The following is a 17,002-nucleotide window of genomic DNA, read 5'->3' on the forward strand; positions in this document are numbered from 1 at the left end:
TTTTTTTCTTGGTGATTTTTTTTTTTTTCGGAAATGGGCTTCTATAAAAAACAGATCTCAGAACTTAAACCATTAGAATAATAAATGCATTCTCATAAAAAAAAAGAGTCCCAGAAAAATAGATATGTGACATATTAAAGTTCAGAAAATACACTTTAATGAGTTGAAAAAAATAATTGATTTTATTGCTGGAAAAATGACTCGGAAGTAAAAACAAAACAAACAGCAAAAAAATAAATAAATTAAATATTGCTACTAAAATAGATGCTATCAACTATATGAACATAAAACCGAGTTCAAGTCAAATTGTCACGGTATAATTTCCATTGGCCTGTCTTCAGTCAACGTGCTTGTATAAGATCATGCGTACATATATTTCAGATTAACTGTTATATATTAGCTAACCATCAGGCAAAACATCCATGTAGTGCTACAGTGTATAAATACATTCTAATATTGTGCAAATCTTGCATATTCATAGACTCATAAGGCTGTAAGATATAAAAGATATACAATCTGTGCTTATAGAGGTTAAAGGTCGTTCCACTTTTCTTCATCGGGGCCCATATCGAGTTTCGAAGTTTGATGTTTGTCGTGCAGCTCTTTTCCACTGTGTAAACTCTTCGCATATCTGGATAACCAGTCTCTTTCGAAAGCAGCTTTGACTTGTTCTCGGAGCTGAGCTCTGAAATGGTTTTCCATCTTGATTACGAGTCCAACTCCTGCGTTGACGGCAAAGTTGCTCCCAACCCAGTCGTGGTTCCCTGTGAGAAACATATGAACTCAGTTTTGAAAAGTTGCTGTGATCAGTTCATTTCAGAATAACGTCCTATATTGAGGACACATTAGAGCCCTTTAATATATAGGTCACTTCGGAGACATTCATCTTTCTCAACATATTGTTAGTGCAGTTTATTAGTTGACCTTGGAGCTCGCATATCTGCGAATGAGAATCTGCTCCATAAACTGGAGGGATTCTCAATAGAAAGGACTCACCAATCCACAAATTATTTTGGATTCTTCATACCTATTTGGTCACATTACCTTGTTTATGAAGACACGTTTGCGGATGAGAATGACCTAAATTGTTTCCTAAAACTAATAAAACATATTGTATTTCAAATTGGTTGAACTTAAACGTTGATGTCTAAAGAAACATTTTAAGAGCTATTTTATTTACAAGAATGAAGTGAGTGCTGAAATGCACAGCAAATGCTGGACCTTTCTGCCATCTAGTGGCCAGTTTGTATTACTGCATGACGCATGTTATTCACCATATGGCGCTTCCGCAGCAGTGTTATTGTATAACTTTATTGTACAGCTTGACACACTTACCAACATACAGAGCGTTGTCGGTCACCACGTATTTGTTGTGGTTGGGGCTGTAATGGTCGTCCTCAGTCTGCTCCTTGTGCCAGAAGAATCTCTGAGGATGTATAAAGTGGGGTCACCGAGGTCACCACCAAGTGACGACTGAATGGTTGGGTCACCTACCACCTCCACCGAACAGTTCTGCAGATGCATGCATAGAGACTTGAGCGAGGCCACGAAGTTGAAGGTGAGGGGGTGAGTTTTCTCCCAGAAGCTTATCAGCAGCCGAACTCTGACCCCTCTCAGAACCACTGCCTCCCTGATCGCCTCATCGAGGGGTGACCAGTACCTAAAAAAAGTTCACCAGTCAATGAGCGCTTTCATAATAAGGGTGTCGCCCGAGTCTGCACCTGGTGACGAGGTTTCCTCTGGAACGCTGGCTCAGGAGAGGGAGGTAGTCGGTCACAGATATGTAGACGAATGTGTTGGCTCTCTGAATGACATCGTAGATGGCATCGACGTCTCTTGTTCGATCTTTGGCACAGAAGAGCTCAGGAGAGGTCTGCAGAAACATGAACTCGTGACCATTGTTTCCTTCTTCCATCACAACATCTGCTTTTGGTCCGCTTTTTTCCTGCATATATTTCCAACCTCCATCACTGTCTGTCTGTCTGTTACATTTCTCTGGACGCCAAATGTAGAAATGAAGACAGCCGTTTTTGTTTCCAGATTTAGCATAAATCTGAGGTGATATTTTCACAGATATAGCAAACATTTGTTACAATTGAGACACTACACTTTAATGTTAAGTGTTAGATACTAAATCTAAATGTTCAATCTAAATGTTCAATCAAAATCAAAATCAAAATCAAAATCAAAATCAAAATCAAAATTTTAAATTTAAATCTAAATGTTACATTTAAGTGTAAATGTTACATTTAAATCTAAATCTAAATGTTAAATCAAAATCTAAATTTTAAATTTAAATGTAAATGTTACATTTAAATCTAAATCTAAACGTTACATTTAAATCTAAATGTAAATGTTAAATCTAAATCTAAATCTAAATCTAAATGTTACATTTAAATCTAAATGTAAATGTTAAAGCTAAATCTAAATTTTAAATTTAAATCTACATGTTACATTTAAATCTAAATCTAAATCTAAATGTTAAATCTAAATGTTAAATCTAAATGTTAAATCTAAATGTAAATGTTACATTTAAATCTAAATCTAAATCTAAAACTAAAGTGGAGGAAAGAAGGGGGCATCTAAATCTCCACTTGGAGGAAAGGGGCGCATTAAAAAATAAAAAATAAAAAATAAAAAATAAAAAATAAAAAATAAAAAATAAAAAATAAAAAATAAAAATAAAAAAATAAATAAAAAATTAAAATTAAAAAATAAATGTAGACTTGGATTTAACACTTACAGAGATGAAACAATGGGACGTAACATTAAAGTGCTGTGTCTGAAATGTAATAAATATTTACTTAATCGGTGAAAATAATTCCAAAGATTTCTGCTAAATCAGGAAAAAAAAATCCCCAAAACTGCATTCTGAATGCCAATGGTTCGAGGACTTACAAGTTTAGTGAATGACGTCAGCGATCAACATGTGTTCACATTTTATTGCAGGAGGTTTGAAGCACCAGTACAGAGCATCATGAGTTTACGCAGCATGATGAATGGCTGAGGCGTGCACAGCGCCTGGAGGGTGAGAAAATGGATATAGAGTCCTTTCCACTCAACTAGCTACTCAGCAAGATATCGACATGATTAATTGCCTCCATATTGGGTAATGAATTCACAAGCAAGCTAGTCCATTTTTCTTCATATTCGTGACGATCATAACCCATTTTTAAGGACTAAATTGTGGTAGGGATCAAGGGACTGACTCACAGATACATAAGCCGAGGCCTCTGCGTCATTGATTTGCAGCTCCAGGCTGTTGTGCGCTCCGTAGAGGGCGGTGACTCTCTTCGACCAGATGTTGGGGATGTAGTCCCGTTCATGCAGCTGCCAGTAAAAGGAGAAGATGCGGTGGAGGTCCAGGGCCAGGCAGCTGCAGTTGAACATCATCACACCCAATTCTTTTCTCTGTTCCACAGAAGAAAAAAAAAACAGAGGTGAGTCAATATAACAAAAACAAAAGATTCTTGAACTGAATGTGAGGTAGAAGATGAACAAAACGTTTAAGCAGTGTTACAATTCAGCAATTTCAGAAGTACTTTCAGCATGTTTGCAGGATCAAACAGATTGGTCTTGAGAATATTCGGGCGTAATGTTCCACCAGGGTTTACATCTTAAAAGGCGTATGTCACCACAACCTTTTAAGAAGGATGCCATGTGCTGTTTGTAGAATGTTTTTCGCGCAAGTTCTTCTAGATCAGGGCTCTCAAACTTGATCGACTGGGTCAGGGGTGAATAGATTTGATTGTCTAGGCAACTGACCCTTGACTCCTCGATTGGGGTTGTAACTGTACTACAGAGGTGGGCAGCTAAATTTCCTAAAGGGCCACATTATAAACTGTTGTGAGGGGCCGACTGAGAAACTTGACGGAAAACACTCTCCAGTAACCAGGATGAAATGAACCACTAAAGATTCAATGGAAGGAAGGATATTGAATATAAATAATAATAAAACTATAATATTAAAAGGAAATGAATTTCAAAATATATTTTCAATTCATTTTGAGGACCAAAAAAATACTCACTGAAATGGCAGATGGAAAGAAATGTCAGTCCTGAACATGTTATAATCACTGTTGAAATAGTAATGCTAAGATAGGAAACAAGACAAAAAAAATAATGAAAAAATGACTACTTATCAGTTGTATAGTTTTAGTCTGACCTCATGAGGGCCGCAAAAACACAGGCAAAGGGCTGCATATGGCCCCCGCGATGCACCTTGTCTGCTTGGTCTGCTGTACATGCATGTTGGTAACACTAAAACAGGCTTCATTCTTTGTTATGCAGTCATAGAGAACTGAAGAAGCAGAGTACACCACATAACAGGGTAAACCATTTTGTAAAATCTGTCAAGTTATTACAAACAAAGAAAAAAATAATAGTCCAGAGAAATGCAAACTACAAACAACAAAATATCCTTGCAAAAAGCCACCAAAAATGAAGCAACCAACTGGATTCATAGACAAAAAAAGAGAACACAACCAGAGTAGAAAGGCACATGGGGTGATCTTAACTTCACAGGAACAATACATTTCTGACTCAGATCAAAGGGAGACAGATAAAAGGGATACAGGTGGGAACTGGAGGAGACAGAGATGCAGGCTGACTGACATGACTGAGGTAGGCTTTCAAAATAAAAGCGGACAGCAGGAGGTGAGGGGCATGTCTGTCCAATGTGCTTCTAGTGGACAAGAGAAGCCAAATGTCACTTGGTGATCACAATGGAGGCTTTCCATTCGCACCAGAGGAGTCCTAACAACACCACCCCGATATACACGATAACCTGCTTAAAGAAGCTGCATCGTAAGTAAAAAAAACCTGATTTAGGACAGGAAGCCCTGGAACTTGCATATTCTGTGCGCGCATGCAGATTTATACCTGTGTTGTTGTAATAAATAAATCACATTAATGGCCCTGTTTGATTAAAGACTTTGATCCGGCGTGTTGTTCCGAATACTTCTGAAGCTGCAGCCAAACCGGAGGAGGAGGATGAAACTGCAGAAGTTTTAGTAGGGCAGCAACACTTTTTGTTTGGGTGAGGATATGAATCAAACCATGTCGACAAGCTCATATATTTTGCCTCTCTGGTCAGTATTTCTGTTGAAGGAAAGCAGGAGTGCGGTCGCACACACTCCTTTTGGATGTATGAAGGTATGCAAAAATAAAAATCTAAAACCAAAACTCATAAATTCTCTGAATTGTTTTGACATTGGAGGCATATAAGTCTTGTTTTAGGGAGTGTTAAATTCAAGTCCCCCCCTCGACCTCCACAACCTTCAGCCTCACCTTCACTCACACATGCTGTTTTGAGGTCAGCGCTGCAGGACGCTCTCAGCCTGACTCATTCATCCCTTCTCCTGCGCTCTGCTGTTGCCTTAGAGAATGACCTCCAGTCCATATCTGCGCTGCCGACGTAAATGTGCGTCCGATCGACGACCCAAAATGAAGAGTGTAGTCCTCCTCTGGTGAACGCGGTCATATTAACAAAATGAACCTCTGCATCTGAGGAAGAAGGACTGAAGTTTATACAACAGTTGTGGACAGGGGCCAGTTGGCATTGAATGGAGTGATAATGGTGCGAGCCAGGCAGGTGGTGGATGTAGAGACTGTCTCGGGTTTGAGTCAAGTTTAAGGCAGAGGGGGAGAAGGAGTAAAAAAATAAAGCTTTTGGCACACATAAATGAATCATGGCTGAAAATGAATAAACTTGTCAGAGCAGGCAGGGAAGCATGTTTGACAGAGTTGCTGTCTGCAGAGGTAAATCTTCATGTTTCCAAGCTTCGCTGCCTGAATACATTGGGTGAGTACAACAGAACGGCGTCAATCACTCACTGTGTGCAGCCAAGGTCTTCAGTTCAGCCGAGTTTGTCAAACCGCTGGTGATCTTAAGCCGCACCCCTCGAGATTTGAGGCCGAGCAGACGCTGGAACAAGCTCTGACCCTGAGAAACAAGATGTTCTTTGAGGATGTTCTCCTCACATTTCCTCGTCTCAGCTAATTAACAGGCCACATAATCTTCACGAGGGAGTAATTGAATTTTCTTTAAAGTGGAATTAAGGTCCCCTGCTTGAGTCTGTACCTGCTTGGCAGCGCTGGACATCTGGTCCCAGGAATTTAAGTTCCAGACGGGTGAGACCACCTCAACGGAGTACCTGGCTTGATCCAGCAGCATGTGGAAGCCTGCCATCAGAGGGACATGGTTCCTATTCACCAGCAGAGAAAGCTCTTCAGGCACATTCTCCACAACTACGCCCCTAAAAGAAGCACATTTTGAAATCTGTGAACTGCATCCAATGTCCTCATATTCATCGATATCATTTAGCATGTCAAAATATCATTGATGTCGACAATACATTGTCGGCAGTTGTGCTACAGAACTCACTCACACATCACAGAAACCAAACACAACCTTTTGCTCGAGTGGCATCCAAAACACCCCCAACTTACTTTCCAAAGACAAGACAATGATGACTGAAATCTTCAACAGCCAGGCAAAAGAACATTTTCTCCTGACTCGTGTGGATGGGTTTAAAATCTCGACTACATTGTTGTGCCACATATCTGGACTCTTTCACTGAGTTGAATTTATTGCGTTCCAAGTGGATCGTAGTGGTCCGAGGTGTATTCTGGATATATCAATGAGGCTGCCAGTTCCACCCCTGATTCCATGCTCCATTGTCAACATTTTCTGAAGATTCGGTTGAAATGTCTTCTTAACTTTAATGAAATATTTTCCCTACAGACAGATACAAGCAGGCAAACACTTAACATATAGCTTGACAATAGCTTCCCTGTGTGTCCAGACTGTACCCCGTCTTTTGGCCCTAGCTCAGACTCTGACCTATGACAGAAATAGTTGGTATAAACTGAATTACTTGCATCCATTCAGCACTTATATAGGAGTTTAACTTGTGTACAAATTCAGCTTGATTTCATAAATTAGTACTTTACACAAAAGGTGTATTTATTATATTTATTTTATTAACTATTGTATTTTATTTACTTTTTAGTATCTTGATTTGGACAGTGGGAGGGAGTCAGAGAACCAAGAGAAAACCCAGGCAAATCTTGGCCACCATTGTTCTGGCCCAATATGACCACAATGAGATGGAGATAAATAACAGTACATATCTCAGAATCAAATTTATTGCCATGGTCAGTGGGGAGCCCACTAACTGGGAAAGTGTTTTGGAATAACGTGCAGTCAAAAAGTAAATAAATAATAAAATAAATTAAAGTAAAATAAAAATAAATAAATAAAATAAAATAACAACAAAGCTGTTCACGAATTCAACAGTCTGACGGCCGAGGGGAAGAAGCTGTTCCTGTGACAGGAGGTTCTGGTCTGGATGGACCGTAGCCTCCTGCCAGAGGGAAGAGGAACAAACAGTCCATGTCCAGGGTGAGAAGGGTCTGCTCTGATCCAACCTGCACGTCTCTGGGTCCTGGAGATATACAGGTCCTGAAGAGGTGGCAGGCTGCAACCGATCACCTTCTCAGCAGAACGTACGATGCGCTGCAGTCTGCTCTTGTCCCTGGAGGTGGTGGACAAGAGCAGACTACAGCGCATCGTGGGACAAGAGCAGACTGTTACACCTTGAGCTAAGTAGGAGTTTAAGAATAGAGTCTGCAAGTAGCTTTTGGTCACAGTAAAAAGCTCAGTTGTTTCTGTGTTTCAATGTTTTTTTTCACCCATTGTAATATGTTTATTGTTTATATGATTCTTCATCTATTTTGCAGTTGGAAACTCATTGATAGCACTGAGCTCAATGGGACAGTAGGAGGCAGTAGCAACCTGTAGCGCCCAGCACACTGAGTAGGAGCAAAGAAGAAAGTACTACAGCTCTCTTTCTACAGGGTGATGAATCCTTGAAAAGATGAGTGGATTCAGATGGTATTCCCGAACAGCTGCAAAAGGTAAACCTCTGTTCCACACAGACCACAAGCCCTGCTCGGCAGAGGTAGTAAAAGTTGAATTTCATGTGAAACTTTCACCCCACTCACTGGCAGTCCCTGCTGCAGTTTTCCTCGGTGATGCCGTCCTCATCGCTCCCCCAGATATTCACCGATGAGCAGGTCAGCGCCACCAGGATCGCAAAGCAGCAGACCAGAGCGAAAATAGCAATGCATTTCTGCTGAGTCTGAAAGTGGCACACAAAAAGGCAAACGTAAATAATGTGATTTTATTGTACGGTCGCTGTGGAGGGCAGCTCCTCTGCGGCGCTACGGAGGAGCTACGTTGACAGTGGGCTTGTTCAAAATGGAAAATAATGAAATGTTAATGTCCTGGCTCGATAGAATCGAAGGCAGGTTTGGGTGTCTGATCAATGCGACAACAGTTTTCTCTCGACAGCAGTTTCTCTTCGATCGGCTGCTGAGGAAATCCCGAGTCCAACGCTTCCACGATTTATACCAAAGTGCTGGAATCAACCTGAAACTTGCCCTGGCTGACGACAAATTGATGCGCCTTGGAGCTCGACTGCAAGTCAGATTGGAAGGCTGTGTCTGCCTGCAAACCACTGGCATTGATATTTAAGTGAATCCCAGCTGAGCGTGATTTTATGACCTCTGTGCCCGAGTGTTTGAGGCAACTGTCTCCTGCATGTCAAGCAATATGAACGCAGACATTGTGAGTATACATCCAAAAAAAAATGCAGTTATTATGCAGCATCCTTATTGTCTGGCCGCAGGAGGCTCAAATTTGACGTTATAAAAGTGCAGATATGCACTTCTCTTCTGCTTACTCTCACAGTTCACACCGTCTTGTTTCCTCTCTTCCTTCGTCTTAAAGAGCCGTCAACGCAGCATTCTTTTGCAAACAAGACGTCAAGTGAGTCGTGCGGGCAAAACCAGCTTGTTACGTAAAGAAACTCAAGGCTATATTCCTGCAACGCACATAAAAATGGAATATCCAGCGGTACACAACGGGGGAAATGTGTGGTAATCACTTTTCCGGCTCAAAAGTGTGTCCCAGGTAATGAGGCTAAAAAGGCTGGTGCCAGGCGGATACACCAAGTGCTCCCCTGCTGGCCACCGTGGCCTTTAAATCTTCATTACATCTGCCACATGCAAGAACCACGGCCGTGGTGACGCCCAGGAGAAAACATGGTCTCGTGATGTAGAACATAATACGTCATGAAGATTTATCTCCACCGATGAGGAAGCAGCCACATCACTGCACATGTGAAAAAAGAGGTCTGAACCAGCAAACAGATTCTATTTCAATTGGAATAGAGGATCTGCTGCTGAGGACTGAGGTTGGACTGCCCTGAAGATACCATCCAAACCAAAGCAACACGGTGACCTCTTGAGGAGTGCGATCTCTGAAGGGTCTCTGATGGTATCTGTGGAAGACTCTACAACAGTGTGGCAACTCAAATTGCTTGAGTGTCTGCGCTGTAGTAACTTACACTTCCATCTCGAGATCCGTCCTTGGTATCCATCCTTCTGCTCTGTCTTGGATGACTGATTTCCTCACAAGAGGGTCAATAAAGTGTCACCTAATCTCAAATTAACTTGTATACTCTCAACTCAACTTCAAGCCCTGGTATATTTTGAAGCCCCTCAGCATTGACAGCACAGTATTCCTACTGGAAAGAACCCCCTTCGGTCATTTCCACACGCTGATCTAAGGGGGGATTTAAAAACAATACACTGATCACCCTCCTGAGCCCCTTGAGGAGCACAGGGATTTTAAATGTCTATGATAGAGAAGCCCTTGTCCTGCAGAACTCTCGGCACAGCAATAGAAGAGCAAAGAATGGTTACCATTCCATCAAGAGGGAGAATATTTTGCTGTCAACCAGGTTCCAAAAGTGATGCCATTTTTTCCAATGATGAACAAGCAGCCTCCTCAGCAAGATCAAAACTTGAAAAAGGTCACTGTTTCAAATCTCTGTACCTTAACAGATAGAGTATGGTCATTCAGTATTGCAATATTTTCACAGAGGAGCCATTATAATTCAATAACAATCATAGTTTTCATTTCCAGATCCATACCAGCGACACATTTTTTTTCTGTCCAAATCCTGCATTTGTCAAAGTAAAGACACAGACATGAACTACAGTGTAATGAAACATGGTTTTAAATGTCACCTTTACAGGCTCCTGAGTGGTCGGTCCAGCCATAAGAGCAGCTCGCCTTCAAACTTCTACCAAAATGCTGACTTGCCACATCTTCATCCGTTGGTCAGTTCTGTCATCCTGCAAGCGCTTCACACACACTGCCTCCCCCAGCATCCTCACGTGTTCTCCTCTGGCTCCAGACTGTGTGTGTGTTTCCACACACTGGGACAGGAGAGGAGGTGGAGAAAGACCAGCCCTCCTGCTCTAGTAACCAATACAAAGCATCGCCTCCACCCCCTCCTACCATTTCCTTTGCTGTCTTCCTTCATCTGAGATAACTTAAGACCACAACTACTTCGACAGGACAGGCAGGACAGAGCGATCATCAACATCATCATCAACGACAAATGTTAAAGTTGCTATTTGGAAACAGGCATTTAAATCTCAGATATTGTTGAGTTAAATCAGTAATTCCCTGTTAACAGACATTTTTGTCGACTCACTGTAAAAGTGCAAAAACACCTGTATCAAACTGAAGGCCTGGGGGGCAAAATGTGGCCACAAGAGTCACAGACACGGTTGAAAACTGCATCAAAAACTAGCAGAGCATGTTACGATCATGAAATCAGGTTTATCAGATACATGTCTTTAATGTCTGATCCGCAGTTGAGGAGGGTGGAGGCGGGGCAAAGACTGGCTGACCAATAGGAAGGGCTCTGACGAAATAGTGTTTGACCACTGTTTCTCCTTGGTAACTCGGTGTTTACCTTTAATGGAGGAGACAGATGTTTTTTTATCCGGTTCTGTCTCAGGTGGGTCTGAGTCCGATTCGCCCCCTGCTGTGAGGCCTCGCAGCTCTGTGCCTCAAACGGTGTTCCTGCCGGGCAAAAATCTATTTACCACCATTGGCTTGACCACCTTATTTCTTTGTCACATCTTAGCACTACGAATCGTCGTCACCTCAGACATGAACTGATGACGGACCTCCGCCACGGCTATAACTGAATGTGGTGTTTGACAGCCAAAACTAAACATGAAAAAGTTCTGGTCAGTGAAGTACAGATCCAGATGTCATAAAGGATCAATGAATAGTCTGGTCAACTTCAGTAACTTGAAGAAAATCAGCGTCTCATGCAGACAGCTGTGCAGCTGCGCGATCACAGCAGTGAAAACAGTTACTGTAGAGCGCAGCATTATTCATTTACTGCCCAGCATTTATCATGTTTGTGTGGAGTCGCGCTGTACATGTAGTTTCCGGCATCTAGCGGCGAGTCGCCTGAGGCGAGAAGCTCATCCCCCTTGGAGAGTTTCCCGAGACAATGTGCAGCTCTCCAGCTGGGGTGAAATCCGTGGCCAAAACCCGACTCGCTTGTGTTGACATCTCGGACTTCAGAGCCGAAAGAGCTTTGCCTCGAGACAGAGTCTGCAGTGTGAAACCCTTAAAGTTCACTGGTGCTCCTGGGGACCTTCCATGACTGGTGGGTTGCCATTTGTCACAAAACCCAACAGTATGTAATGAACCCAGTAATAAGGCTCTGGTCCATGTTCAGGAACCTGCCTCACCTGCTACGTGACGCTCTGACATCACCGTCTGATACATCCTTGTTTTACTCTCGGAGGGCCAAATTTCTATGTTGTCCTCTGTGACCATTTAAGTAGTAAATCAAAGCAACTTTCTTCAAAGACTGCTGCACTACTGTCACAATGCAGAAAACAACAGATGCTGCTGACTGCAGGCAAGCTGCTGCTCTGTTTATGAGTCCTGTGTGTGAATATAGGAGCAGAGGGACGGGGAGAGGAGACGTAATAAACTACAAGCCAGACAGACTTTAAATACAGAGTTGACTTGATGATGATATTTGGACCTGAACACATCTCATCTGAATCACCTTAATGCAATTTAGACAAGTAATAAGCTTCTATTGAGGTTAGCTCTAACAACAACAGCTGTCAGAGTGTTAAATATGCAGGAGACAGTGGGAGAGAATAGGACAAAGTCATGGCACTAAACAACCTGCTGTGGCCGTCCTTCCCCGATCGCCCTGGCTGGGATCAAAGTCAAGTGGAGAAAGAGAGATTGGGAGAGCGGCCTGTGTCAAGTCCCAGGTGGTTGGAGTGTTCCTGAACCTACTTCTGGGGTTTGATAAATCACGGGGTGACAAACAAAAGTCTATTTTTGTCAACCACCTGGAGAACAGCTGTCATAACTGTGATAGTTAGCAGCCAAGTAGTGATGCATTATGGAGCAGCGTGGCTAATACTTTGGTCGAGGGACTTGTAATTTCATTGATTCGGAAGTTTAGAACTGTCAGGAGTGGTTTGAAAGTATGAATGTGACAAGCATTTTACATTTTTATCCATCACTTCTGGACTTATCTGCGACATTTACATAATAGTACAGGCCTTTCTATATGGCCGGGGTGGTGCAGGTTTTAGATCCAAACAGTCAAGTACACATTGTTGAATGAGGTGTCAGAATATTGTAAGTGTTTGGTTAAAACTACAGTATAAGTGCCTGACAGGTTCGATCAAAAACCTGTACCCGTTGCGTCTCTGAGAGGACCGGTTTGAAGACCCTGTAAATGAACAGGAAAAACAAAGTATCTTATCTTTAATTGGAAAAATAATTGCAATGTTTTTTGAGGCATTGTGCTTACTGGCAGTCAACACTCCAAAGTCCAGCAAAAGGTATGATTCCAAATCGATGTGCTCATTCATCTGCATAATGCCAACATTAAGGTCTCACTGCGCACCAGCAGGCCTTCTGTTCCGTCCGTCACACGGGGTCATAGTGAACCAATTTAAGCCGGATCTGAGGCCAAAGGGCCCAGTGTTCTTGTGCGGATTCAGCACTAAAAAATGATGAGCTCAATAAGACGATATCTACGATAAACAAGCATCATTTTGAGTCTACTTAGTTTTTCTTGACTCAGTCAGGGAAATTCAGTTCTAAATCCCAAGAGGAGGATCAGATTCAAGCTGAACTATATGGATTTGGTATTCGATATTACACTTTTGCTGATCTTGTTCAACATGATTAATGGAAATGAATACTGTTTCCCAAAAATATCATTTATCTGCAAATATCAGGGCTCATTGGGTTTGACTGGAGACTGACCATGAGCTTTTGGAGCTGCTATTATTGATGGAATATATCCTGCATGGAGTGATTGATTCTCTTCCTTTAGTGACAAAGTTCCAGGTATCATTTGTGAGAAAAGATGTGATGGGAAAACCAAGGCTACAGGGAGTCTGCAATGATGCTGTGTCGATGGACAAAACCCTCTATTATCCGCTGAGTCAGCATAGAAAGGGAACACTTTATATAGTTGTGCACTTTGCTCATTTGCGCGACAATATTTTCCCACATTTTTGGATTCCATATTATAGCTGTGTGACGGAGAACCGTCGTCATGTTGTTCTGTACGTGTCACTTCATGAATGAGTGAAAGAATAACAAGAGAAATGCCATTATCTCAGCTCAACATGTAGCTTCTATTGTTGGACTTTCATTGAGCTTGGTGCCACAACGGCTGTCAGGAGTTTATAAATAACTTGTTTTGTTACAACTGGAACATTTCCACCAAACTAAATGTAATGAGTAATGGTGGAACTCGAACAAAAATGATAGATTCATTACATGTTAACAATTAATTCATCGCGATTAATCGCATTTAAAAAAAACAAATATTTGGCTCCAGAACCATCTCATATAGTCCCCTTCATCTTGGGCGTTTTAGTTATGACATCATGCATAATGCAGTGCCTGCAAAAGAATGTCTATCTATAGATTTATCTTTTATTTGGATCAATGAATCATCTCTTTCTGTAATGAATTCAGCGAAATTTATCTCTTTACTTTCCACCACTAGTAATGACACCTATTTTCTTGTGTCTTTGGACCATAATAGAGCTCATTGTCTTTGGGCATTTCCCCACCACAAGTCTCCATCCTAACCCACATTGATCTGTTTACCTGCTGGCACACATCCATCATATCCCCCCCCCCCCTCCCACTCCACCTCCTCTCCATCATTCAAAACTCTGCTCAAATGAAGAGTAGTGTGTTTACACACCCACAACCAAGCGACCCAGATTTGTCGCAGGATCAGACCGAGCCATTGATCGGCTGAAAACAAACCCTAATGAGAGCAAGCGACTGCATTCACTTAGCGTGGAAGGCTATTTAATCTGAATGATGCTGCTGGTGTCATGATGGCAGGCCAGGGGCGGACGCTGGCGCAGACCTCCAGCCACAGACAGGATGCAATGGAACACTGGTCTTTGTTATGATATGAATTATGGAAACAACCTGCAGCAAATCGATGCTGTTTAATGTTTTGTGTTGTCTTACGGTGTTTGTGTAGCAGCACTACACAATGTCATTGTGCAGGCAGAACTCTGGGGAGATCCTCAATATGCCCTGTCTTAGTTTAGAAACTAGCAAAAACTGCCTCAATGTGGCCACTTGAATTGTTTATAGAGATAGTTCGACTTGAAGATTGAGGGTCTAATTTTAGGAAATATGCAGACATATTTCCAGTCACCAGTACATGACTGTGTTATTGACCCTGTTGTGTCACGACCCACAGATCATGAGCACAGTCAGGGTGTTTGGAAAAAGAAAGAGCAGAGTTCAAAGACCCTTGAACCTCGACTGCTTCCCTTGTTCCTGAATCAATAACATGGCCAACTTCCTGTCCACTGGTGCATTGGAAATCCTCTGATGCCAGAATGTCTTTGGTCAGATTTTGTTTTCTCAGCATTAATGCACATGTAGAGAAAGCATGGTCTTCACCCAGAGGAGGAGCCTCGCACATCCGCTCCAGTTCAGTGAGCACTGAAGCAATTAAACATCCTCTGTGCAGGATTTGTGACACGGCTCACCTTGGCTGAGACTAACTCCCACTGGAAACAAGTCTGACGTCCAGCCAAAAGTCCACTTATCTTAAGTAATAACCGCCTCCGACTTGGACCTGTGACAACTTGTGAACCCTTGAAATACTTTCATTTCATTGTCAATTGACAGCTAATCCACTAACCACCCAAAATCTATCAGGGAATGAATATAAAGGCTTCATTTCGTCACAATGTTAAAAGACAGATCAACAACCAGGAGCCAGACACACAGAAGGCTTTATATGACATGCTTTTTTTTGCTGCACACAGATTTCTGAGGATAGACTTAAACCCAAATTCTTCTCTGAGGTGAATTGGTGGCTCTAGTTTCCAATGTTGGACTGTAAGCATGTTGAGTGAGCTGTCCAAGGTACTCGCTCTCCCTGGCCCGAAGTAGCTGGGACAGTCTCCATCCATATTGTGCATTTGCATTATGTTCACATACTTATTTCTCAGTTTTAATTCACATTAATGTATTATTTTTTTAATGGAATATGTTAAAATTCTTCTCCTATTCAACAGTGATCCAATTAATAATAGATTTTAAACTTAACAAATCTAATGTTGGATATCAGAATGAAATTTTTTTTAGCTTAAAATACACACCAGTGCAGTCTCATTCAGTCTCCACCATCGTGGGTGTTTTGGGTAAGACATCACATTGTCTAATGCATCAGGAATTAGTGCAATGAAAAATAATCTTTTGTCTTTCATTAAATAATCTGAATTAACTCAAGTTCCAGCCCCAATTAAAGGCAGTGTAGGTTGGTTTGTTGACTCACAATATGCATTAAAAAATGTAATTATCACTATTGCCATTGCACATTTCACACAAGTGTTCACTCTTTGAGTACACGTTTATTTTTGTAGCGCCAAAAACCTTAACTACAGAAAACTATGGCCTACATCATTCTCCTGTTTTCATGGCACATCATGATAAACAACTTCTAAAAGAGAGAAAACGCGCCTCTTGGCATTAAAAATCTATAGCCCACACATGGTGTAGACTTTTGGTAGCCCAATGTGCCACGCCCTCCAAAAATCCAATTTTTAGACGTTCATAAATACCTTCATAAATACTTCCTAATGTTGCATTCAAGTTCGAAGAGTTGGCATTGCTCTCACCTGCTCAAGCTTGTCTTTCTGCCGGAGAAAGACGGACGCAGAGTAGCGCTGCTGCTGGGCAGCGTTGTGACTGCTGCTCTTGGCTTGGGAAGGGTGGGTCAGCGGCGCAGGGGGAGCCTCCTCTTGCACTCTCAGCCTGGGATCATTTGACAGTTCCATTGATGACCAGCGCTGGAGCGTCTGCAGGGACAGTCTGATGCTCACACGCTTAGACCCACACACGCACAAACAGAGGCTGCCCCTGTCTTTTCTTGTTCACAGCTGAATCAGCAAGCTGGAAACTCGGTGCCCAGCCTGCCTGCGGCCGGAGCACTCCCAGCGCTTCCCCACAGTTTTATTGAAAGTGTCTGAGCGTCTACCAGGGAATGCATTTCTTCTTGGGACGAGGGTTGGGAGGGGCGAGCATTCTAAATGGGAATGCAGCACTGGACTGACAGCAGCAGGAAGTAAGAGAGACAAATCAGATTGAAAGTTGTGAGGAGAGTATCGGACATGTGCTCTGAATGATATTAAACTCAATTGCTCTCGCCTGCTTATTGAATGTGCTGCGGCTTGTCCTCAGGTCTTTACGACTTCCCTAACCGTTTCCTGAGAAAGAGACGCCATTTGTTTGCTTCAAAAAAGGCTCTCACTCATTGTTTCATAGTAAGATTGAAACTCTGAGTCTCGGCTTTCATCTCTCAACCTGCGTCTGTCGCCTTTGTCGACTTCATATAACTTCATTAACCTTGCAGACATTGATATATTTAACACAGACGCAAACATTTTTGCAAAAGCTGATCACAGTTCCGTCACGACACAAATGTATTCAGGTCGTGTAACAGTCTGAGCCTGGCTTCCGCTAGAAATCGCGAGCCAAGCATTGAGCTTAAAAGATGCTGCACGCTGAGGCATCACTCATCTCCTCCAT

General features: G+C 42.2%; 1 protein-coding gene across 1 annotated transcript; it reads right to left on the minus strand.

The window, feature by feature from the left end:
• Positions 1-269: 269 nt before the first annotated feature.
• LOC128753450 (inactive phospholipase D5-like) lies at positions 270-16,994 on the minus strand. Its single transcript, XM_053855165.1, has 10 exons — positions 16,093-16,994; positions 8,008-8,144; positions 6,083-6,257; positions 5,836-5,944; positions 5,378-5,505; positions 3,214-3,411; positions 1,722-1,873; positions 1,495-1,660; positions 1,336-1,426; positions 270-764 (listed from the first exon to the last, which is right to left on the minus strand). The coding sequence occupies exons 1-10, from the start codon at positions 16,249-16,251 to the stop codon at positions 532-534; spliced, it is 1,548 nt and encodes a 515-aa protein (XP_053711140.1). The 5' UTR covers positions 16,252-16,994; the 3' UTR covers positions 270-531.
• Between the last annotated feature and the right edge of the window lie 8 nt (positions 16,995-17,002).

Source organism: Synchiropus splendidus, chromosome 2, assembly GCF_027744825.2.
Source record: "Synchiropus splendidus isolate RoL2022-P1 chromosome 2, RoL_Sspl_1.0, whole genome shotgun sequence".
In the NCBI taxonomy this organism is placed as follows: Eukaryota; Metazoa; Chordata; class Actinopteri; order Syngnathiformes; family Callionymidae; genus Synchiropus; species Synchiropus splendidus.